The 21,479-nt window shown below is 51.4% G+C and overlaps 2 protein-coding genes across 2 annotated transcripts; one reads left to right on the top strand and one right to left on the bottom strand.

The window, feature by feature from the left end:
* The first annotated feature begins 3,877 nt into the window (after window positions 1–3,877).
* Window positions 3,878–8,140, top strand: LOC108864446 (uncharacterized protein K02A2.6-like). Its single transcript, XM_018640105.1, has one exon. It carries the CDS (start codon window positions 3,878–3,880, stop codon window positions 8,138–8,140), a length of 4,263 nt encoding a protein of 1,420 aa, XP_018495621.1.
* A 3,634-nt stretch (window positions 8,141–11,774) lies between these two features.
* LOC100908056 (trypsin-1-like) lies at window positions 11,775–13,762 on the bottom strand. Its single transcript, XM_018640101.1, has 6 exons — window positions 13,690–13,762; window positions 13,522–13,611; window positions 12,989–13,188; window positions 12,678–12,873; window positions 12,102–12,310; window positions 11,775–11,978 (listed from the first exon to the last, which is right to left on the bottom strand). The coding sequence occupies exons 1-6, from the start codon at window positions 13,745–13,747 to the stop codon at window positions 11,775–11,777; spliced, it is 957 nt and encodes a 318-aa protein (XP_018495617.1). The 5' UTR covers window positions 13,748–13,762.
* Window positions 13,763–21,479: the final 7,717 nt, after the last annotated feature.

Genomic DNA, 21,479 nt, shown 5'->3' with positions numbered 1-21,479 from the left:
GAGTGGAGAAACAGTATTTCGAAAGTCGCGACGTGTATTGGAACGCTAAGTACCGAGACATATTGTGGAAGTCGGTGAAAGTGTACAACATGCGTCTGCTGATGGACAGGGACGCTGCTCTGGTACTGCAACCGAATTCAACTAAGTTGTTCGTCGATGGTGAGACGTGGATAGCTCAACGCAGGTCTCTCCAAGCGTGTCTGTGGTATCACTGAGGAGGAAGATCTCACTCGCTCCTTTCTTCATTCCACAGAGAACATGCCGATAGCTGAATGCATTCTTCTCCTTGAAAACGCATTCTTCCATGGCGGATACAAAACATGGGTGATGTATGATGAGATCGATTGCTGGTACGAACCTCCAGTGCGAATCCAAGCGACTTTGATGTTCCCACGGGGTACGATGGGAAAGCTGGTCATTTATAGTTTACAAGTGAGCTCTTCCGTCTCTTCCAAGTTCGCTATGCGTTCTCAATATCCGACACCGTCGAATTGGTTCCGCCCCGAACCTGTGAAACATCGGGCCCATCTTCAGAGCTCGCGCCCGCACCTCTGACTCTCCATGCCGTATGCGAACGGTGATCACTTCACATCTAATGACCGTGCGCATTTCAATCGCTTGCAGCTACTGCCACTGCCGGAAGCGACGTGTGGGGGTATTCCTTGGAGATGGCAGCCATGGCTACCATCAAGAGCCTATGTAGAATCGGAAGTCAAAAGAGTTTTCGGGCTTTATATGACAGCTTACGTGCATGAAATCGTTTTTCCACTAATAAAAAGCTTCTCGTGATCTAATTTCGTTGGGAATGCCCATTGGTATTTCGGAGCAGAGAGCGCCGGACTCTTCGCGCAAGATCATGCGAATGTTGAGGTCCCTTCCTGCTCCGTGGGGATATTCCCCGCTTTCCGCTCCACACGGGCTTGTCATTATTCCCGTTTTCCTCCGAGCTGGATATTCGGACATTGGGAGTTTTTGAACTCGAGAATACGACCTCGGAAATTCTCATAGGACTCTGTGGCAGACCACCTACACGTGGATCCTCCTGGATCCATACCGCATTAAGAGTGGACTAGCTGGCGATGAATCACGACGCATCTCGCTGAATTACCCTGATCTGCTTCAGAAGGCTTGCTACAATGAGTCCACCTTAGGAAGAGGCCACGACGAAATCTTGCTATGAAGTATGGGCCGCAGGGACTCTGTAATCGGGGGTCCTCGCTTGGTGACGTCCCTGGGGTGGGTGGCGCCAAGGGTGGGAGACGAGGATGCCCCCCCCCGCGCCCTCTCTCCTGAACTTCCCAATCTTTAAACCGCCTCAAAATCGAGCCTCATTCCCGATCGCTAAGGCGTTAGTCTTATTCTTCGCTTACTTTTTCCATCCCGCGAGACAAGTAATCCCCCAAAACTGCGTACTCTTTCCTCCCTTCCATCTAAACTTATGAGCAGGAATCTTCCGAGCTACGCCAATGCGTCCTCGAGCCGCGCGACCGGAGCTATCACACGAGTTCAGATCTCTTGCTCGGGAAATTCCTTAGTGCCATTACAGAAACTCTCACAGCTTTCAATTCTGAAGGCGACCGTGAGGGGTATCCTCACCATGATGGGAACATTGGGGATACCATCTCTTGAGTTAGGTTTCACGATTGATCACAGGAGCTCTGGAAATTCTGACATGCAAGCTCTGTCGTGTTCTTGGATCTTGACGCGGGGATTATGGCCCTATTCCCTCCACGAAGAGTTCGGAATGGAATATTGAGCCATGGAGACCGGACTGCGACGGACACCTGCTAAGCGGGAAGCGTAATCCCTCGCTCTTGATCCCGGAACAACGACGTTAGATGGACTTCCTACCAACGGTTTCCGAACTCGAAGAGTACACCACTCAAAGTGAGGGAGTTGAGTTTACGGGAACAACCTCATTCGCGTCTGACGAGCCAGAACTATTCAGCCGCCGCAGTAAGGGGACAATCTTCGATTGCGCTGCATTTAGCTGTAGCTAATACAACATCATTCCCGATTATGTCCTTTCATAGTCGAACTATTTTGGAGCCACCAGTGCGTACGATGATCCACCCAGACCCAGAAGAGTAAAAAAAAAAAAGGCACGCGTAAATTACGTCTCCGGAATCGCCCTTGTTTTGGTGGTTGCTTTTTCGGCGATTTACATCATGAAGAAATACAAGGAAGGGAAGCAGGAATCTGAAATCTATCCATCCACATCGACGATGAGCACAAGCAGACGCTCTCCGCGGACTTCGACAGCGGGTACGGACGGACTGGTTCTTGCTCTCTCTTCGAAGGTACGCCAATGAGATTTCGGCCCCTCAAGATTGTGATCGGGTATTGAAGTTCGATTTTGCAGAGAAAGAGGTCGAGATCGAGGATGAGAACATTGATGAAGGTGATGATGATGGCTTCAGCGATGAAATGTATGCTTCATGAACATTGGAGATTACTCATGGAAGCTCGACTCGAGAGATGAAGAAGTTTTCCATCTCAGAACCACCACAGCCTGTATCGGAAGAAGAAGCGCTCATAAAGATCGGGGAATGCTTCTCTAGAATTGAGAGAGAATATCACGATAGCCGAGGCGTGTACTGGAATGATAATTACACAGACGTATTATGGAGCACCATGAGCGTTTACAACATGCGGCTTCATATGGATAAGGACGCTGCTTTGGTACTGCAGCAAAATTCAACTGTATTATCTGTCGGAGGTGAGATGGGGTTAGTTGCGGTTGGAATCTCTCCAGACAGGAACAATTGTTCAATTCGTATAGCAAAGAGTCTCACGCTTCTCAGGCAATAAGCCGATGGCCGAATGTACAGTTCTTCTGGAGAACACATTTTTCCACGGCGGGTACAAGACCTTCCTTCGGTACGATGAGATCGACTGCCGGTTCGACGCTCCGGTCAAACTCCAAGTGAATGTGACTCTGCCAGAGACATCCGAAGGTAACTTGACGTTAGCAAGCGTGCAAGTAAGTTTCCTCCGAGTGCTTCATTTCGATTCCTTCACATGCCCGAATCAGGGTGGATATTTGAGATGTTGGGCTTCTGTGAGCTCGCTACTGCTCGGCGACTTTTCACGACGCAAGCGCAAAAGAATCGTCTGTTGACCGTTATTCCGTCCGCCCCTCAATACAGTTACAGCCGTTGCCGGCCGCGACTTGTGAAGATATTCCTTGGAGATGGCAACCCTGGCTACCATCGCAAGAGGAAATCGATGCAGAAGTCAAACGAGTTTTTGGGGAGTACTTCACAGCGTACGTGAATGACATCATCATACCTCATATCGGAAAGTTTCTCTGGTGATCTTCTCCCAATCGGGATTCCCGGGAGAGCTCAGGCTGCGACGGAAGGAAGACTCGCAAGCTTCCCGCAATATTATGCAGAACACTTCAGCGAACATCCCTGAAGTTTTCTCTCATGTGCTCCCATAGGCATTATCTGTTCACCGAATCCATCATATGCTTCGCGCTCACACATTTTGCTCATCGTTGAGTGCTTATATTTGGAATGAGAGGTGGTTGTCATCGAAGATGGAGAAGATCGTTCAATTTTCCCTGACTCTCGATCATTGTCCATGATTGCTCGAGTAAACCCCTCGAATAGCCGGTCCTGAGAACAAGAAGGAATACTAGACGACTCCGCCTGAGAGTTTGTTGTGGAAGTGGCAAGAGTAATGGCAAGCAGACATATCACGATCATAATAAACGACGCACAGGCGTCAGTCGGTGTCTAGCATCTACTGCACGAGGCTGTGTCTTCACTCCGGGCCCCAATCATGACATGGTGGCAGCGGTAGACTCCAGAATACTCAACAAGTGCCCACGCGAACTTGACACGAAAAGTTGGACCCCTCGAAACTTAGGATGGAAAAGCTCGATATCATCAAAGACATCGCCGTTAAGAACAAATCGGCGGAGGAGTGGCGAAGATTCAAGGACCTCTTCGAAACCTACTTGATAGCAACAGAAAAATCAAACAAGGAAGAATCGGTGAAATTGGCTCTATTGAAGGTTCTCGGAGGAAGGATTGTGCTGGACGAATACAACAACTCGTTCAGGGAAACGCCGCCAAGAACGCTTAAGGAAGCACTCGAAACGCTTGAGAAAAAATTCAACGCGGGAGAGTCTGAGCATTACCTAGCTCATGTGTTCTGGACGAGAGCCCAGTTGCAGTCGGAAACAATCGATGAATGGCTGATTGACCTGAGAAAAAAAGCGCAGCCCTGCAAGTTCAAAGAGGAGGATAGGATGCTGAGAGACAAGATCGTGGCTGGAGTCGCCTGCAGCTTAACCAGGCGGGAGCTACTCAAGCAGAAACAGTTGACGCTCCAGGAAACCATAGATATTTGTCTCGCGATGGAGAATTCGGCTACCCAATTGAGGAGCTTCCAAATGGCGGGAGCGCCGAGAACAGAGCGGACGATCGAGGAGGACGGTTCCGCCGCCCCCGAAGCAGACACATTTGTGTTAACGGAGAGACGTCCACGATTTAACGGACGCGGCGGCCCGAAGAGATATCAAAACAATAACAGCTGGCAGAGTCGCAATCAGGCGAGCCAGGGGTATGGCCCCCAAATCCGGTGTCGGCACTGCGCGAAGGGTCATCGTCCGGGGGACGCGAATTGCCCAGCCAGAGGGAAGCAGTGTGCGGTCTGCGGGAAGTTCAACCACTTTGCGGCGGTGTGCTCAAAACGCCAACAGAGAGTGGAGACGATTGACGATGATCAGGCGAATGCGGAGTCGACAGACGAAGAGCTGCAACTCATATATGCGGTGCGCTCCGAACGGAGCCGAATGATCTACATGAAATGTGCGGTCCGGGAAAATAACGGAAGAGTGACCCGATTCCAGATCGACAGTGGAGCGAGTTGCAACGTCGTACCGATATCGCAAGTCCCGCAAGCTCGACTCAATACAACGATCAGACCAACACTGCGAGTCTACGACAAAAAGACGTTACGCTCGCTGGGGAAGACGAAGATAACGCTGACACAGCTGAAGACCGGCAAGAAACACGAGGTGGAGTTCGTAGTAGTTCGGGAGGAACTCCAGCCGATCTTGGGGCGATTCACGTCGGAAAAATTGGGCATCTTGAGCGTTGATTACAGCCAGATAGATTCCGTGACAGAGCACATGAGCGGAGCCGGAAAAGAGAGCGACAGCGAAAAGAAGATCAGGCAACTCGTGCGACTATATCCGGGAGTGTTCGACGGGGAGCTGGGAATGTTCCCGGGCGAGGTCAGGCTAGCGGTCAAGCCGCACGCCGTGCCATCGTGCAACGTTTCGTGCTCGGTGCCACCCCATCTGCGAAGCCAGCTGAAACAGAAGCTGGAGCAGCTGATCAAACGTGAGGTCATTGAAAGAGTCGATCATCCTACGCAATGGGTGAATCGCCTCTCGTTACAGGTGAAAAAAAATGGCGATCTCCGGATATGCCTCGACCCGAGAAAACTGAACGAAGTTCTAATAAGGGAGGTGTTCCATACGCCGGCGTTTGACGAAATCCTTCCGAACCTGAGCAAGGTGAAGCTGTTTTCAAAGTTTGATTTGTCCGATGGGTTCTGGCATTGCAAAATGGACAAAGAGAGCAGCCAACTAACCACCTTCCAGACGCCGTTTGGCCGTTTTCGTTTCCTCAGGATGCCATTCGGGCTAAGTGTCGCGCCGGAAATATTTTACAAGAACCTGGTACACCTGCTGGAGGGCTTGGAGGGCACCCACGCCCTGGCGGACGACGTCCTGGTATGCGGACGCGGAGAGACGCTAGAAGAGGCCGAACGAGACCATGACAGAAACTTGAGCCGATTCCTCCGACGCTGCCAAGAAAAGGGCATCAAGCTAAACAAAGAGAAGACAACGCTGAAAACTCCGGACACAAAATTCTTCGGGTTCATCCTCACGGAACGCGGTCTTCAAATCGACCCGGAGAAGCAGAAGCGACTAGCACACATGAGAGCACCGAGAGACGTGGTAGGCCTCAAGAGTTTCCTCGGGATGCTGGCTCACATATCAAGATTCTTACCTGATCTAGCACAAGTGCTTGGCCCGCTGCGGGAACTGTGCAGATCGGGGCGAGAATGGGAATGGGGAGCTCCACAGAAGGACGCTTTCGAAAGGGCGACGACGATGGTTAGCCGGAGCCCAATCCTGGCGTTCTTTGATGTGGAAAAAGAAGTAGAGATAGAGTGTGATGCCAGCAAGGACGGGCTGGGGGCGGCCCTGATCCAGGAGGGCCGACCCGTGTACTTCGCCAGCAGAGCGATGAGCCCGACAGAAACCAGGTATGCACAGATAGAGAAGGAACTTCTCGCCATCAAGTACGCCGTTAATCGGTTTCGATACTTCATATATCCGAAGTTGGTAACAGTGTATACCGATCACAGACCGCTCATAAACATTGTGAAGAAACCTCTGGACGACGTTCCCCTTCGACTCCAACGAATGCTGCTGGATATTCAGCGATACAACGCGAAACTTGTTTATAGGCCCGGTCGCGAAATGAAATTCGCCGATGCTCTTTCTCGATGTCCAATGGAGGCAAGTCCCCGGATCCAAGAGGAAATCAGGATCGTGCGACTTCTGCCGATGAGAGATCTCACAGTCGAGCTCCTTCGCGAACAAGCGAGAGAGAGCGAAGAATACAGACAACTCATAGAAACCGTGCGCCAGGGATGGCCAGAGTCGAAAAGGAAGTTAAAACCAGCAGTCGCTGAGCTCTACGCCTACAGGGCACGCCTGACAGTCGAAGATGACCTAGTCCTATGTGGAGACACGATTGTGGTGCCTCGGAATCTGAGGAAAGAGTTCATCAGAAGATCATGTTATGCGCATATGTCGGCGGCAGCTACGTGGCAGAGAGCGAGATCGTGCATCTTTTGGCCGCGTATGAAGCAGGACATCGAACAACACATTCTACAGTGCCCTGGATGCCAAACGTATCCGAACGCCCCCAAGAAGGAGCCCATGGTCCCTCACGAGATCCCTACGAGACCGTGGCAAAAAGTGGGGCTCGACATCGCAGCATTAAAAAATCAGAAAATCCTCGTAGTGGTCGATTACTACTCCAATCTGGTAATCGCCATGCCATTGCCAGACCGGCCCACATCAACGAGCATAGTACGCAGAATCAAGCAGCTCTTCATGATGTTCGGACTCTGTGAAGTTATGATGACGGATGCGGACCCGTTGTTCCGATCAACGGAGTTTCTACAATTTGTTCGAGAGTGGAACTTCCGTCATGACATGTCGTCACCACACTACCATCAGAGTCACGGAAAGGCAGAGGCTGCAGTAGCCATCATAAAGCGCATCATCCGTCGGGCCGGGGCGGCAAAAGAAGAATGGGAGCGGGGAGTGATTGCATACAACGACACGCCGCAGGAGAAACTAGGGGGAGCCACACCGAGTCAAATGTTTCACTCACGCAGGTTCAAGACAGATCTACCGGTCCGACCGCGCTTGTTGCAACCGGAGATCAAAACACACCGATACGCGATCAGGGCAAGACGCCAGCACCTTGAAAGGATGAAGAGATCATACGATAGGGGGGCGAACGAGCTGATGCCGCTGCGATGCGGAGAGGCTGTGCGCGTTCGCCCAACCAGGCTGGGAGTGACGGAGTGGACCCATGGTCGGGTTCTGAAGGCACTTCCACATCGAAGGTACTTGGTCCAGCTGGACAATGGCGTAACTTGTTATCGTAACAGACGACACTTAGTTAAAGAATCTCAGACGGAGCAACAAACAGATGCGCCGATTCAGTCGGAAATGGTAGAGAGGAAGAAAGACAACAGTCAATCACTTGTGACGTTCTGGGACTTGATAGAGCCAGGAACGGATTCACCCAACTCTCGGTCGGAGGGAGAAACCTTCAAGGCCCAACAGGACAGCGACCAGCATGATCCCCGAGTCGAGGAGACTTCCACGGAGGGAAGCTCGGAAGTAACAACGACCGCCGAACAGGAACCCAAGCGGCGACACGCGGAGACTGAAGAGCTAACGGCGAATGAGGGCACAGAGGTGGCTGAATCCGACGCGGGGAAAGGGCGACAACTCCGTGATCGGAGTGCCCTGCAGAAACCGCAAAGATACCAAGCGACAGGTTCCAAAGACTGCATTCAATCTTGAGAGAATCAATCATTGTACAGCGTTCGGAAGAAAGAATCCTAATGATCTTAAATTAATAAGAAAAGGGAGATGTTGTGGAAGTGGCAAGAGTAATGGCAAGCAGACATATCACGATCATAATAAACGACGCACAGGCGTCAGTCGGTGTCTAGCATCTACTGCACGAGGCTGTGTCTTCACTCCGGGCCCCAATCATGACAGAGTTTCATAAATGCTGTCGTTCGATGAGATGCTTGCGTTTCCGGATGTCAGTGGGTCCGCCGGAAAATAAACATCGAGTGCTTCGCAATCATCTACAGCAGGGCTTCCCAACCGGGGGTCCCGGGACCCCTTAGGGGTCCCGACACCCGTCTCAGGGGGTCCCGGAAACGTCGGATGATTATCCTATGAGGTTTTACATAGGGAAGTATTCTCGGAAGTATTCTCGGAGTTCTTGGAGGAGACCTTGCCAGTCATGCCGCGAGATTTGTTGTCTGGGTCAGTCAAGCCTCCAAAACTGAGCGATCTGAAAAGGCATATGGACCGCGCAATGAGGAATCCGCTCCTCGCCGCCGATATGGGAGCCTTAGGCGACGGAATATCGTTCCCTCATTCCGACGCTTGAAACGATGTTGACGGGAACAATGCCAGGGAAAATCCAGCTGCTTGAAGTCGAACCTCGGAATCCTTCGAGCTATTCTGTCATTCGCTTCGCATCCCGCGACCTTACGAGTTCACAAGTGTCTCAAACCTTCGGAGAATACCGTAACCCTCGCGAGAAGGTTCCTCAGTTCCAGGAAGCCGTTCAAATAAATTAGAAATCCTCGAGTTGGAGATCTGCTATCAGAGCTGCTTCATCCAATGAAGGTCATCGATTCACTCTTTGTGGTTCCAAGGTCTCCGGTGTTGCTTCTTGTCCAGCTCACCGAGCAATTGGAAACTCTTTGAGTGAACTGAACACAGAAGAGACAATGTCGACGAAAAGGAATTGGAGTGATGACTACGTACGATTTGGTTCCACTTTGGTGATGGGTAAAGACTTGTTACCGAAGGCTCAATGCATTCTCTGCAGCACCGTTTTTGCGAACACGAGTTTGAAGCCTTCGATGCTCGAACCCCTTTTTCTCAAGCACGGAGGAGAGAAATCTGAAGGCAACGATTTGGAATCGCCCGAGAACAGGTCGCGTTTGAACGCGGATGCGGACTTACGGATAGCCTTGAGCAATACGGAGCCTCGAATCACCAAGATTGTGGATTCGAAACAGCAGCAGAAAAGTCATTGACATCCGCATTTATACATGATCGTAACTTTAATTCGAATAAATGCGAATCGTGACATACGGCGGAGAACCGTAAAGCATACCAATATGTATTTTGTCGTATAACTTTCGACACTTCATCGCACGGGGTCCCGAAGTCGGTCTCATGATTCGGAGGGGGTGCCGAGAGAAAAAAAGGTCGGGAACCCCTGATCTACAGATTGCATACTTCCCGCAGAGTGATTTCTCTGAAAGTCTCCTGCATCATGATCGATAATAATCATTATGCGGATCTTGTACGATTTGCTGTCGAACTTTGAGCGAAATGTCTCATCAAGCTCGATAAGGAGAGATAAAATATGGAGTGGAAGAGTGGAGCATACCCCGGTAGCACGGAGGCCTCGCTGATGTCTGGATATCTGGATACCTGGTATCTGCGCAATGTACCCGATTGAAGCACTCTGTGAGGTGAGTCACATAGAGTGCCGCATATTCGTATTCGTGCGGATATATTCGATTTTTTCTTATGAATACGGATATGAACATATTTGTATTCATAGAATATTTGTGAATACGCCAATATTAATACGAATAACACTATAACCGATTGCTCACTTCTCAGGTGAGCCCTGAGCGCCAATTAGCCCCTCAGTCTTTGTAGCCTCATTATATTGTGGTAGTCTCATAGGTATGAATACGGGCGTATTCACAAAAATCTTATGAATACGAATATATTCGTAATCGTATTCACAAAAACTATCGTAAATATTTGTCTTCGTATTCACGAATACCAATATGCCCCACTCTTACGTGACGTAAGATGTCTTCGTATTCACGAATACGAATATGCCCCACTCTTACGTGACGCGATCATTGGGAGAATTGGTCATGACTCAGAAGCATAATTGAATGCAAGGAAATGGCGATCACCGCTGGTACCTTCACTCTTTTCAGACTAGAAATCCGAAAACACTTCGGCTCTCCGGGCCGGATGGATTCCGTGCCGCACGCGACGTACACGCTCCCAGTAGCTCGGGGCTCCGCTGGCCATCATGGGTGGCTCGACTTCAATAGGGAAGCAAAGAGAGCCCTTTTTTCCGGCTCCCAGGATGTAATCCCGTTCGCGGTCGGCACGTCGGCACCGAAAAGAATCACTGATAGCACATGAAATGCCGACCCGTCGCCGTTATCCCGGTCGCGAAGTTGGAAGAGAAGCGTGTCAATCTCTCGAGAATTGTGCTCGCGTCACTCCGGAGGTGCGTTCAGACTTGGGTTCAAATCAATAGTGCGACTTCAATAGCGGCGTTCTTCGAGCTTCAGATCTTGTGTCGCGCCCTAGTATGGATATTTTCCGCGTCTGATATGTGAAAAGAGGACCATTCCAGGGCCCGAGACGTCCGTTTCCAGGGGGGCCGAACCGCAGACCCGTTTCTTTCTGATTTCTGGAACCGCCCGCCCCTTGTCCTGAGATGGATAAGCCATCGTGTGGTCCACAGCGATGGAGGCTCAAATCAGCATGAGGGAGATCGTCGACGACCAGGCAAAGATTGGTTTCGTCTCGAGTTTTCTGCATGCCGACGGCATCCGCTGCCCTGGAGTCGAGGCAAGAGTCCTGCTCGCAGTCAGTCACCTCAAGCGCTTTGCCATCTCGTCCAGCTGCCGATCGGCGATGATATCCCCTCGGGCCTCCTAGACCGGATGTCGGGGTTGTACAGGTCAGATCCGAAACCTTCAAACAAACCGTCCTTCCGGTTCCGCTATCTTCAAGAACTGCCTCCGCTTGTACAAGACCAACTTACGGCAGGCGATCATCTACAACTCGGACACCTAGCAAAACCTGCCCTCCAGGTACCGGAGCTATACATATCAAGGCGCAGGCGATCCACGATGCAGAACGAAGAAGAAGTCGACGCCGGAAGATGACATCTTCGTTGATCGTTGCGCCGTCGTCTGAAAATCCAATCTCGATAAGGGAAGAACTTCAAAGAGCTCATTCGCCTCTCATCGGACGGAGAATCTGCGAGAGAGCGGCTGGCATAGCGACTCAAAATTGACTCATCGTGAAGTCCGCGTATATCGTGGACCAGGGAATTAAACTCCTCTGATATTTTCCAAATGAGCGGGCATCGCAGTATTCCAAGAAGAAGAGATATCATACCTTGTGCTTCCAGAGCCTTGGATAGGGAGGATATGGTCGGTGGGAGAATCAAATGTGAGCGGTCGGATTAAAAACCTCAGGGGGAAATAGTCGGAATCGGGCTTGAAAAGTCCCTTCACTCGATGATTCTCTCCCGTCCAGAATGAGGTATTCTGTCGAACACCCCAATCAATCAGATTTCCGTTCACACGAGACACACTCTGAGCTTGTCTTTATTCGTCAGAAGGCTCTCTCTCCATCAGGTGAGTCTAATGCTATTCGCTAATTGATTCCGAGAAAAGTAGTAATTGCGGATCGTTCCCATGACCCAAGGGACGTAAACGGCGGCTTCAGTATACACTCCCGGTTTCCCAGGTCGAGCACATCCTTCGCCCCAAGATACAATCCCCACCAGAGTCGGTATCCCATCGATGAACTGAACAGCTGGTCCCCCCGAGTCACCCTGCAATCGATCCGCGATAGAAATCTTTAAGAAGAATGTCACCGATACTTGCACTCACTGATCGGGCAAGGCACTCCATATAAGATCTCATAAACCTGGTCGGCACTGAAATCTCACACCCACCTGACAAGCATCCTTGCCACCTTCGGGGAGACCGGCACAAAACATCGTTTCCGCGTCGAATTTCGAGCCCATCAGGTGACTCCAGAAGCTCGAGTAATCATTGAGACATTCTCCTTTCGACACGTAGGGAACGGTCACGACGCGGAGTGCGGGCGACGCTCTCTTTCCTCCCTCTCTCGTGACACCCCAACCTGAGACAATGACGCCACCTGCCATGGGAAGCGAGGTCATAGTCAATGACGGAGAGCTTTGTTCCGAGGTGGAAGATCTGACTTCTCGATTACCTTTCATATTCTAATTGAAGAGCATACCCGTATATTTTTCGACTTCCAAGAACCTGCTTGTTTCTTACGCAGAGACTGCCCATCTTTTTCTCCCGTCCACAAAGAGAGACGAGTCCGATCGTTCCTACTAGGCGCGGGTATAGTACTTATCTACACAAACAAGCCGCGACGAGGGTAGCTGAACTCACACCCTCAGAAGTGCCCGCTCATTGGAGTCTGCCCGTAAATTAGAGACTGCCCGTACATCAGAGACTGCCCATCTCTTGGAATATTTACGGTAGTTGGTGCTTACCGCCGTTTATTCTGTAAGAGGGGTCGGGCAAACAGATCGTCGCGACGGAGTCGTCGAGCCGGAATCCTCTTGTCAGCTTAATCAGGCCAATATCACCCTTATGGGCTCTGAAGCCCATTCTGCCGAAGGATGCGGCGGGGATGCGCTCTTCGACCTGTAGCGGTGAGACTTTAGCGGTGGAGGCGAGCCATGCTGTCTGGAGGTCGGGGAGAGGATCACTGTGCGCGGACTGGGAGTGCCGCTTTAATCCACATCGAAACGTCACGTCGTGGTCGGCACACATCACGAATCACAATTCAATAAGTTGGTACCTCAGAGATTTGTTTGTGAGAGTCGCCCTCGAAAACGAATCCAACTTCAACGAGATACCGGGCGGGATCCTTCTGTTTGAGACAGTGAGCGGCCGTGAGAACCCATTCTTCGTGGATCAGCGACCCTCCGCAGATATGGTTACCATTGCGGCGTATTGAGACTTGCCATGGGAACTCGTTATTGTGAGCGGCTCGGCCTCCTTCCCGGAATGTAAGAATCTTTACTCGAATGATTTTGTGTTTCCAGATCCCCGGAATAAAACGGAGAGAATTTGGAGAATGCTTGCAAACATCTGCGATACAAGGGAGGAGCTTGGGAGGATTATACCGCTTTGTATTCCCTATTCCGATCCTTCACAAGTGTTTCTCGTCCCCTCCGTTTTACGACAAATGCCCCTTTTTCCCTTTGGAGCGAAATCCTTGTTCACCCAGCCACGAGAATCCGGTGAAGGAGCTCTGCATTTGTTCCAATTCCTAGTCCTTGGTGCCATTCGAAACTTTAACGGACATTGCTGTGAGAAAACGCGACTCACCGATCATCCGGGCCTTTCGAAGGTAGCTCCGCGCATCCACATCCTGGGAAGTGAGCAGACAGACGCTTCCGCTTGGCCGGCGCTCCCCGTCTTCGACATGCGAAAACAAACGGTCAACACAGATTCTTTCTCCGCCGGCCAGTTCCTAAGACACACAGCATGACCTACCCTGGGCTCTAGCAAGAGCACATATCCAAAGAATTGAGAGGAGTATCGGGAAAGTCATTCTCCTCAGCCGTGAAATGACAAGTCGGTCTGTGATACGGCGGCTGGGCTCGAGAAATGCTCTGTATACGTTGCGGAAATCGGAGAGCCCTCCTCGTGAACAAACGTAATCATCGTTTTTCGAAATTTGCGGTGACTTCCTCCAAAGTGAGTGTACGAAAACCGGAACATGATTTCAGAGATCGGAACGTGCCGAGACGAAGGCGGAAACGAAACTTCAAGGCCGAATAAATGGAGAAGGGTGGCCCGGTGGCGGGTCTCATTCCGTTTCAATCCGATCCGGAGCAGTGTCTGTCGAGCAAGGCGGACAGTGGGGACCACTTTCCCGAGATTCGTAGAGATCCGGATCAATGCGAATCAAGAACGATAATGAGAGTTCGATTCAAGAGAAACAGTTTCCAGCCAAAGAAAAATGATTGAGGAAAAACTGCTCCGAGCGTCATGTTTGCGTTCATGCTGGGGTGCCTAGCACCAATTTGGACAGGCTGCAGAATGCCTTGATCTCTGTAGAGGCAATGCTTGGGGTCCTCGTGTTTATGCGAATATCAGCCGCAGGGCGGATTAGACGAAAGCACGGAAATATATGCCAAGATGAATGTATACAGGGAACGAGCCGTCGTGATCCTAGAAGATCCCTGGGGATTTCTAGGCGTCGCGGGTCGTGGAATCGAAAACAAATTAGAAAATCAACAATTCTCTCGCCAGCCCGAAGCAAACGCATCTTACGATTCATTGCACCCGCAACAGCTATCTCATTTGGTGAGCGAGCTGCTGAAGCAGCGACAAGCGGGCCCGAAGCGATACCAAGAGCGGTCTGAGGTGCTGTTCCCTCCACAGGCTCCCTGGCACACCGTTTACTACAAAAATGCGGAAGCCATTTGCGTTGCTGCACTTGCAACGATCGCTTCCAAGACGATGAGTTGTCTGCTGAGCACAGTCTCGCCGGGTTGCTTGCAGAACCGACATGAATGCGGGCCCGCAATTAAAAGTGCGCGGACGCTGCGCTGCTCCGAGAGAAATCCAGTTCATGGTCGCGAGAAATCAGGTTCAATCCTGTACTGGATGCGGGTCGGTTTACCTCGGGAATCGGCATAGCTCAGCATTAAAACTTGCAGATAAGCCTCGGAGTTGAATGTCGGAGCCCGATTGAGGTCGGCACTTTCGAGGGAAAAAGCGCCCACTCAGAATCGTTCAGACTCCGATTCTACCTTGAGCGACGGATGGAGCGATAGCACCTCAATCGAGTGACTTCGTGCATAATGAATGATAAAGTCAGATATGTTCGAGTGGGATCCAGAAGTATCGGATTGACTCGAAACTCCGCCGCGCAGGGATTCGTGGACTCGAGAGGTCTCCACACAGCCGGGAGCTTGTGGTAATCATTAGGGCTGGGAATCCATCACGGGATTCACGGTCGCGCCGAAAGCCGTGAATTTCCCTTCTTCCTGAGATGCCGTGAATTTTTTTTTCACTCTTCTTCTAGATGTTTCCCGATTTCTAAGAGCTGTTTCCACGAGGAGATGAGGATTCCACTATCGGAAAAAGAACCTGGCGTTCGAGAGACGCCGAAAAAATGATCATCAGCACAATCGTATCACCTACCCGGCATTCTCAAGGTCGAGAATTCACGGTACCGTGAATTTTCGGAAAAAGTGCCGTGATGAATTCCCAGCCCTAGTAATCATGCTTGAATCCGACGAAGATCCAGGCTTGCTAAATTGACATCCGATAGAGATACCAAATTTATCTCTCCCTTCTTGGATTCAATGAAGATTCAGATTCACCGATTGCGGATCCGATGGACTGTGGGAAGATTCCGGAAGATGCCAAGCGTGGAGGTTGGAGCGAAGCCGGGTTGACACATGGGAACAGCGACGCTGGCTGGCCGTATTATATTCCCGAATTTTCTCGGATGGATCGCCTAATAAAAATTATCTTTCGAATAGAGGAAAAGGAATGTGTGCATCACCAGAGATGCAGATGAAATTCAAAGCATGCTGGAGATATCAATGAACCATCTGCTCAGAGCCTCTCTGATAATTTTTATGCATGCTCCTCGCTGGCTCATGAAATCTCAGGGGCTGTACGAAATATCAGCAAGTCCACCAAGTTATTTCATCGTCCTCCGAGGACCATTCATGAAGCTCGATGAGGGTTCAATGGAGCCGAAATTTTCAGCCGTGTATTCAATCAGACCATCATTCGCGATCCCTGCTCCAGGTCCTCGCTCCACGAGTCCCCCACTCCCAGCATGCATATCTACCCGAGCCCGGTGGTAGGGATAGCCCCTCCAGTTTATCCAGCCTCCGTCAATAGTCCTGCTGAGCCTCGGTCTGAACCCTCGATTTTACTGTCAGAAGAGAGCAGCCCCACGACAAAGCTCCCTACATTCCTGACTGCCATCGCCGTCAATTGTGAATTCTCGGTGTCCGGAAGGTGCGATCCGAACGACCCGGCCCGTTCCGGCTCGCTAGATGTCTGACGAATCGAGCTCACTATGGAAAACCCATCCGAAAGTCCACATCGAATCGATTGGCTTGATCGATTTCGATTAGGACCTCGACCACGGCCGTCGGACTTTTTCACTCTATTCGATGTTGCCTTAATTTCACAGACTCACGACCCGTACCGCACGACCGAGGCGTTCGGCGGAAATTACCCTCCTGAGCTCCCAAACTGGTCGACCCCCTGAAATCAAAGTGGAATAATAATAATCACATGGACTTAACATGCCGAATGTTGCCGGGAAGAAGTATACAAATATATCGTCCCAGAATAGAGCGAAGTCGACTTAAACGGATCACGAAGCAAAGGCGCTCCTTTCTTGATTGAATCAGCTGCCGCAGTTTCGTACGTCCGGCGCGGTGCACCGCTTGCACGGCTGGTCGGTAACTTGGCCCCCGCATAAAATGCCTTCGCGGGAGCTCCCGTGCTGGACCGTCTATCCTGAACCAAATACATCGTCGGCACACATGCATGGCGAGAGTGTCGTGAATTGCCGAGACTTGCAAGCACGCTGACCTTGCACCTGATCTTTCCTTGTGTTTTCATCTGGCCTGAATAAACAAGCCAAAGTCAGCGCGAAGAATCGACTATGCGTTGGCACAGCGCGGAGCTTCCCGTGTCGACTCATGGTGCGACTCGCGTTGGGGCGACGCTGCATATTCATCCATACGGCTTTGATTGACCGAATCATTTATTCAGCATTCGATCGCATGCCGTCATCCTCCACTTCGTCGAAAGGCGAGTCGGAGGGCGAGTCGATGGATGAACGCAATCACTCATAGTCAGTTTGGAACAATATTTCTTTATGAACTTCCCCCATTCGGCCGTTGAGCGACGGAACGCGGAGTGCACGAGAGCGGACCAGGAGTGAATTTTCCCCAAAATACGAAAGAGGAATTCCGCTTCGTTGGCCTACTCCGCTGAACTTTCGGTCCCTCATCGACGCTTGCAGGCCTCGCCTCCGGACCGCCGGGAAAGCGCGAGAGCAGCGTGCGAGCTATCGCGCCTCTAAAGTTTGTTCCCATGGGTCTCTGAGAATTCAGCCGTACAAAATGAAGATGGAGAACGAGTACTGTCGGGCTAACTTCAATTTTTCGCGGACAATTAATTCAGCTTCAGGTGAGTCGTAACGGTCCCGTATTCCCGGTGATGCTCGTGAGGATAATAAATGACAGCGTCGACAGCGAAGTGTCACGGCGAATACCAGCTCCTTGCACATCGTCAGAAGCAGCTGCTATGAGCTACGTGTTCCATCTCGTCCGAGCTTCAGGCGGTTGCCCAGGTACAAGGCCGTACCGACTTTCCGACGGAGGAGCATACCCGCTCGTCTGCGGCAGCTAGTGGAACGGGCTCCGGACAAGCGTCCGTATTTGTTCGAGCAATGATGCGATTAGCAGCCGGGAATCAGTCAGGAACAAACCATTACGCCGCAGTCGATGGAGAAGAGGTACCCCAGGAGAGTCAGGGGGAGCCGAAAGAACGAGGAACGACGGATGTCACAACAACAACAACAACAACGATAGCGTCGACGGAGAAAGAGAGGGAGCGCTTCGACGGCGCGACGCGGAGTGATATCCGTAGCACGCAGCAGCGTTATCGCATCGGAGTATGGAACGAGCTTTGATGGATGAAGCATACATCACAGTTATGCGTCTCGTAGCCGCAACCGTTCACGATGAGCGCCGGTTAGTATTCCGGTCGTCGTCATCGCTGCCGAGCACCGCGTCTCGTGCGTTGAACAATTAAGTCGCGCCGCCGCTGCCGGTGCATGCACGTTGGCCGCATGCCCTCATTTCTAATTTGAGCTCTGCTTGTTAAGCCGCTGCCGCTTGGCCCACAGACGCGATGATCCGAGCCTCGGGACTATGCGCGGGCGCGGGATTAAGGGGATGGGCTCCCAACGTCCGACAACGTCTCCGAGCGGGAGAGCAACGCCAGCCTGGTACCAACAAAGTCTAAAAACTTGATGATTGTATTCTGATGAGATGCTTGGTCGCCCCGGCCGGCGAGGAAGGATCGGCATTAGCAGCGGCTGTCCCTCGGACCACTGGCGGTCATAATCAAAGGGAACAACGGCGTTTGAGGGTAGGCGGAGGAGGATGAATGAACCTCACGATCGCGCAGCTGTGCGACACAGAGCCGAGGGTGGACAATGTTCTCGTACGGTCCCGGTCGACGTTCGCAATCTCGTGTGAGGCTCAGCAACACCGCGTGCCGATCCTGTGTTTACCCTACTTAAGGACAAGGAAAATATTGACGTGGTGGCTAAGTCATGGAGGAGCGAGCGAGCGTTATGAAGCTAAGTTTCACTAAGGAAACGGCGACCCGTGTTCTCCGAGGCCGGTGGATGCTAGAAAGTCACCGAGGAGATCTTGAGGGAGGGAACGGTCCTCGTATAGGATCCGTATGTCCCGTGGAGCTAACGGTTCCTCTCAGCCTTCTCGGGAAATGATGAGCGATGAGATTTTTGATGCAGCCATTTTTTGGGAGGGAAGCAGCAATTATCGGTGGAATGCAGGTCCCTCGAGTCGGGCCACCGGTCATCTTCTCGTGTATTCAATCGTCGTAGATCGTAAATATGATGGGGCATAACAATGCATCGCTCCGAACATGGAATCATTAGAAAGGGAGATCTGATCGCCAGCGGCCGAAGTTCTGATGTCGATGAGGTATCGCACGCTAAGGGTCGAAGACCGCACGAGTGGGTACGCCGAAGCCGCTCAGAAGCAATATCAGAGAAAGGGATCAATGATGATAAACGCAAGGGCACTATGTAAATAGAGCGGGAATTCAATTCGTTGGAGTGGGAGTTTTCTCAAGCAGAGCCGATACTGAAACTCTCCCAAAGTTGGCACGAAAAAACGCTCCAGAGCTCCCTTCGTCTGATATAGACAGACTCTGTTCAGCTCGGTTTTGAACGGATCCCGTTGACCGCCTCTCGGAGCCATTCATTAATTAATTAGACTGACAGAGAGACGGTGCACTTCGCTTAGTTGATGTTCTTTCAGGTATCCTCTGGAGCGTTCCTGCGTTTCTCTGAGCATCACGAAGCCTTTCACTAAAATCCCGAGTTTGCGAAGCGCCAATAAACAGAGCGGTCGCAGTCCGTCGTGCAAGTCACTCAGAACCTCCTCCTACCACGTGAGCGGTTCTTGGAGGCGCCATGCGCTTCTTCAGAGAGGTCCGGGAAACACATAATCGGAGCCAACGTTACGTTACGATTTCTCGACAAACTTTGACAGAAATAGAGAGCCTCATCCCACTGCTCTCGGGGAACTTGGGAATTCCGGGACCCGTAAAAGCTGCCTCGATTTATTTCCGCCACTTTACAGACTCGACACAACCTGACCGTATCCGCTTTGGGCTCAGCGAACACTGCAGTGCGGGGAGTATAATGATCATGATCGCTGTAAAGGTGACAGAGTGTAGGAGAAGCGAACGCCGATGCCGGTTCGAAGTCCATTCCCTACGTCGACCCGTCCCCGACCGATCAGCCAGTCGACCCGCACAGCCTGCGGATCGCTGAAGCTTCCCGTTCACCTCCTCCTTTCTGAACAATCAGTCGCGACGTCAAAGTAGTCAAGACGTCGGATCCCCAGGGTAAAGATATCTCCGAAAGACGAGGCTTGAATGCTAACAATAACGATAATGATGATTCCCTGCGGTAGACCACTCACCTTCCAGAGAACGCAGAGCATCATGCCTGTGGTTCACGATATCAAGCCCGAGAACGCCACAATTTATGCGCGCTCACGCAATACAGTGAATACGATCGTATCCCGCGAAGGACGGGTCGGCAGACAGTCAGGTTACGCGGATTATCTTTTGCTCAAATTCGTGATCTTGTTGCAGATCATAATTTCTGCTCCGGTCTACGACGTCCTGTCGAGCATCGCGGGAACCTCGGGAACGGTCAGTGGCCCCGTGTCCCGCCTTCGGCTGGACGAAGGAACTCTTTCTTGCAGATGCGCGGGAAGGGCAGATCGACGGTACCATTCTTCGAGCTTCGTCCTAGAAAGGTTCACGCTCGTGAAAAAACCCACATAGACGCTTGTTGATGCGTGTCTGAGTGAATTTTATATCAGTTCGTTCGTGCCTCCAACTCTAGTGTCCCATAGGGCTTCAATCGGGCGCCAGGGAAAAAGTGAAGGCCACCGAAAGAAGAACACTGAGTGAATTAGCAGCTTTGATGTTCCCGCTGGACTCAAGGAAGTGGTGCTGCCTTTGTGCAGGGGCGAACAAGTGAGCGCAGTACCGAACGGTCGAGTGAGCGATGGCCGCGGGCAATGGTAGACTGCAGTCCGCGGTTGCATGGGAAGAGCGCAGGAATCAACGGTCCCGAGAGCGAGTATCTGACGTTCGCGAAAACACACACGAGCCGCGTTTTATCGCTTACGACCCCCAGACGACTAAATTCTCGAACAATTAGAATGATTGAGGACGGAGCCCGTTTTTCCCTTCACAGCCGCGTCATGACTCCAAGTCCAGATCCACACCGGGGAGGTTCCGGCTTCGAGCGTCCATCGACTCGGAATCAAATCGTTCCCGATTCGACAACTGACTGACCCTAGGGGAGACGGGTCGTGAATAAAAGTCATCTCTCGATTCTATTGGTCTCGCGGCGATGGGACCGTGCTAGGAGAATTAGCTGAGCCCATTGAAGACCGTGAGTTCTCTGAAAGCCCATTAGCCGAGGGCTGTATCAGCTTATCGGAATCTGTAGCTTGGACAAATCCGCTGGAATCGGCAGCCTGACCGAGTATCAACGCACTTTCCAGGAGAGGCTAATGAATGTTATCAATCGATGAACTCCCGGAAGGCCACGCTGTCCGAGCGTTGAAGACGCGAGATGAACCTCCGCCCTACCGGAGACACCGCTCGCGAGGAAAAACTGCTCGTGGATGGGGTTGTCGATTCCAGATCCACACGATGCGGTCTTTCGTTATGAGTCCTTTGTCGCGAACCCGACGAGGGTCATTATGTATTTTTAGAGTGGGCGGACTAGCCGGACGATCTCAGTCCTTTCGTAGAAGACGCCCGAGCACAATATATTCATCGAGTAACATGGATATCAATGAAGAGTTACGCGGACTCTGTCCTGCCCAGACGAAGTGACTCATCATGCGGCTGACAATTATAAATGTAATCATTATGATATGTGGAACTTGTATAAAAAAAATCCATGGGTCCGTATCGCGAAGCTGGAGTCGAGGTTTTGCTCCCCAGCG

The sequence above is a fragment of the Galendromus occidentalis genome, unplaced genomic scaffold (assembly GCF_000255335.2).
Source record: "Galendromus occidentalis unplaced genomic scaffold, Mocc_1.1 scf7180000075612, whole genome shotgun sequence".
In the NCBI taxonomy this organism is placed as follows: Eukaryota; Metazoa; Arthropoda; class Arachnida; order Mesostigmata; family Phytoseiidae; genus Galendromus; species Galendromus occidentalis.
The sequence above is the reverse complement of the archived record's forward strand: the minus strand, read 5'-3'. Positions and strand labels throughout refer to the sequence as shown.

Excerpts from the sequence above, each read along its gene's own strand:
- LOC108864446 (XM_018640105.1), top strand. The coding sequence starts at position 3,878 with ATGGAAAAGCTCGATATCATCAAAGACATCGCCGTTAAGAACAAATCG.
- LOC100908056 (XM_018640101.1), bottom strand. The coding sequence starts at position 13,747 with ATGACTTTCCCGATACTCCTCTCAATTCTTTGGATATGTGCTCTTGCT. Across the intron at positions 13,612-13,689 it reads TGCTCTTGCTAGAGCCCAGG|ACGGGGAGCGCCGGCCAAGC; the intron begins GTAGGTCATGCT and ends CGCATGTCGAAG. Across the intron at positions 12,311-12,677 it reads CTCTTACAGAATAAACGGCG|GTGGCGTCATTGTCTCAGGT; the intron begins GTAAGCACCAAC and ends TTCCCATGGCAG.